At 47.7% G+C, this 1,581-nt stretch overlaps 1 protein-coding gene across 1 annotated transcript; it reads left to right on the top strand.

The window, feature by feature from the left end:
• Positions 1-4: 4 nt before the first annotated feature.
• On the top strand, positions 5-1,314 carry LOC122094746 (fructose-bisphosphate aldolase 1, cytoplasmic; the record flags this gene model as incomplete). The annotated part of the gene is made up of 1 exon (XM_042665349.1): positions 5-1,314. A coding segment is annotated over one exon (1,017 nt), but the record flags the coding sequence as incomplete, so codon positions are not given.
• Between the last annotated feature and the right edge of the window lie 267 nt (positions 1,315-1,581).

The following is a 1,581-nucleotide window of genomic DNA, read 5'->3' as shown; positions in this document are numbered from 1 at the left end:
TGGCACCCCTGGAAAGGGTATCCTTGCTGCTGATGAGTCCACTGGGACAATTGGCAAGCGTCTAGCCAGCATCAATGTCGAGAATGTCGAGTCCAACAGGCAGGCACTGCGGGAACTTCTCTTCTGCTGTCCTGGTGCTCTCCAATACCTCAGTGGTGTAATCCTCTTTGAGGAGACCCTCTACCAGAAAACCAAAGATGGTAAGCCTTTCGTTGATGTCTTGAAGGAAGGTGGTGTTCTTCCGGGCATCAAGGTTGACAAGGGTACAGTTGAGCTTTATGGCACCAATGGTGAGACCACCACCCAGGGACTTGATGGACTTGGCCAGCGCTGCCAGAAGTACTATGAAGCTGGTGCCCGGTTTGCTAAGTGGCGAGCTGTGCTTAAGATTGGGATAACTGAACCATCTCAATTATCCATCAATGAGAATGCCAATGGCTTGGCACGCTATGCCATCATCTGCCAAGAGAATGGACTGGTTCCAATTGTTGAACCAGAAATCCTCGTCGACGGATCTCATGACATTGACAAGTGCGCAGACGTGACTGAGCGTGTCCTTGCAGCAGTCTACAAGGCGTTGAATGATCACCATGTCTTGCTAGAGGGGACTCTTTTGAAGCCCAACATGGTGACCCCTGGATCAGAGGCCAAGAAGGTAGCCCCAGAGGTAGTGGCCGAGTACACAGTCCGGACCTTGCAGAGGACAGTGCCTCCTGCAGTCCCTGCTATTGTGTTCTTGTCCGGTGGACAGAGTGAGGAAGAGGCAACTCTTAACCTCAATGCCATGAACAAGGTTCAGGGTAAGAAGCCATGGGCTCTATCATTTTCCTTCGGACGTGCCCTGCAGCAGAGCACACTGAAGACATGGCAAGGCAAAGAGGAGAACATAGAGAAAGCACGGGCTGCCTTCCTTAAGAGATGCAAGGCAAACTCCGAAGCAACCCTTGGTACCTACAAGGGTGATGCTGGAGATGGAGAAGGTGTCTCTGAGAGTCTCCATGTCAAGGACTACAAGTACTGATGAAGTAATGGCTTCTCTCTTGCTAATTTGATGATTATATAATAGGAGAGAGGAGATGGGGAATAGCAGCCCCTTTTGGTAGGCTTAATGAGGTTTTCTTTCTTCTTTTGTTTAATAGCCTGGAGTTTGGAGGGAGATGATATTAAGTTTGTAAGACCATGCGAGTTTGAACTGTGTTTGTCCTTTCTGTTGGGCTTTTTTTTCCTACCTTACGGGCTTTGGATAGCCTGTCCCTTTGGCAGAATTGGTGGTAAGTAAATAACATGAGTTTATTAGTATTGAGCTTGGATCAATTTTTCTTCAAGCCACCACCCAAGGTGGCCTAATTGGCCGGTTACAACGAAGGAGACCTCCAATAAATAGGGAGGGAGTACTAATGACCCTAGATGTGTGGGTCTTTCCTTCACCTCCCAAAAGCTTTTATAGACTACCAGGGTTGAAGGTCCAAGGGTTTGGTTGTTCACGGATTCAAGTGGTTCACTTATAGGTAGTGGAAAATTTCCTTCATCATTATTGATGCGTCGTTAACTCCCATCGTCTAGTTATTTTCTTTTATGAAA

Source organism: Macadamia integrifolia, chromosome 12, assembly GCF_013358625.1.
Source record: "Macadamia integrifolia cultivar HAES 741 chromosome 12, SCU_Mint_v3, whole genome shotgun sequence".
NCBI lineage: Eukaryota > Viridiplantae > Streptophyta > Magnoliopsida > Proteales > Proteaceae > Macadamia > Macadamia integrifolia.
Note: the sequence above shows the minus strand (reverse complement) of the source record. Positions and strands in the feature narration are given on the sequence as shown.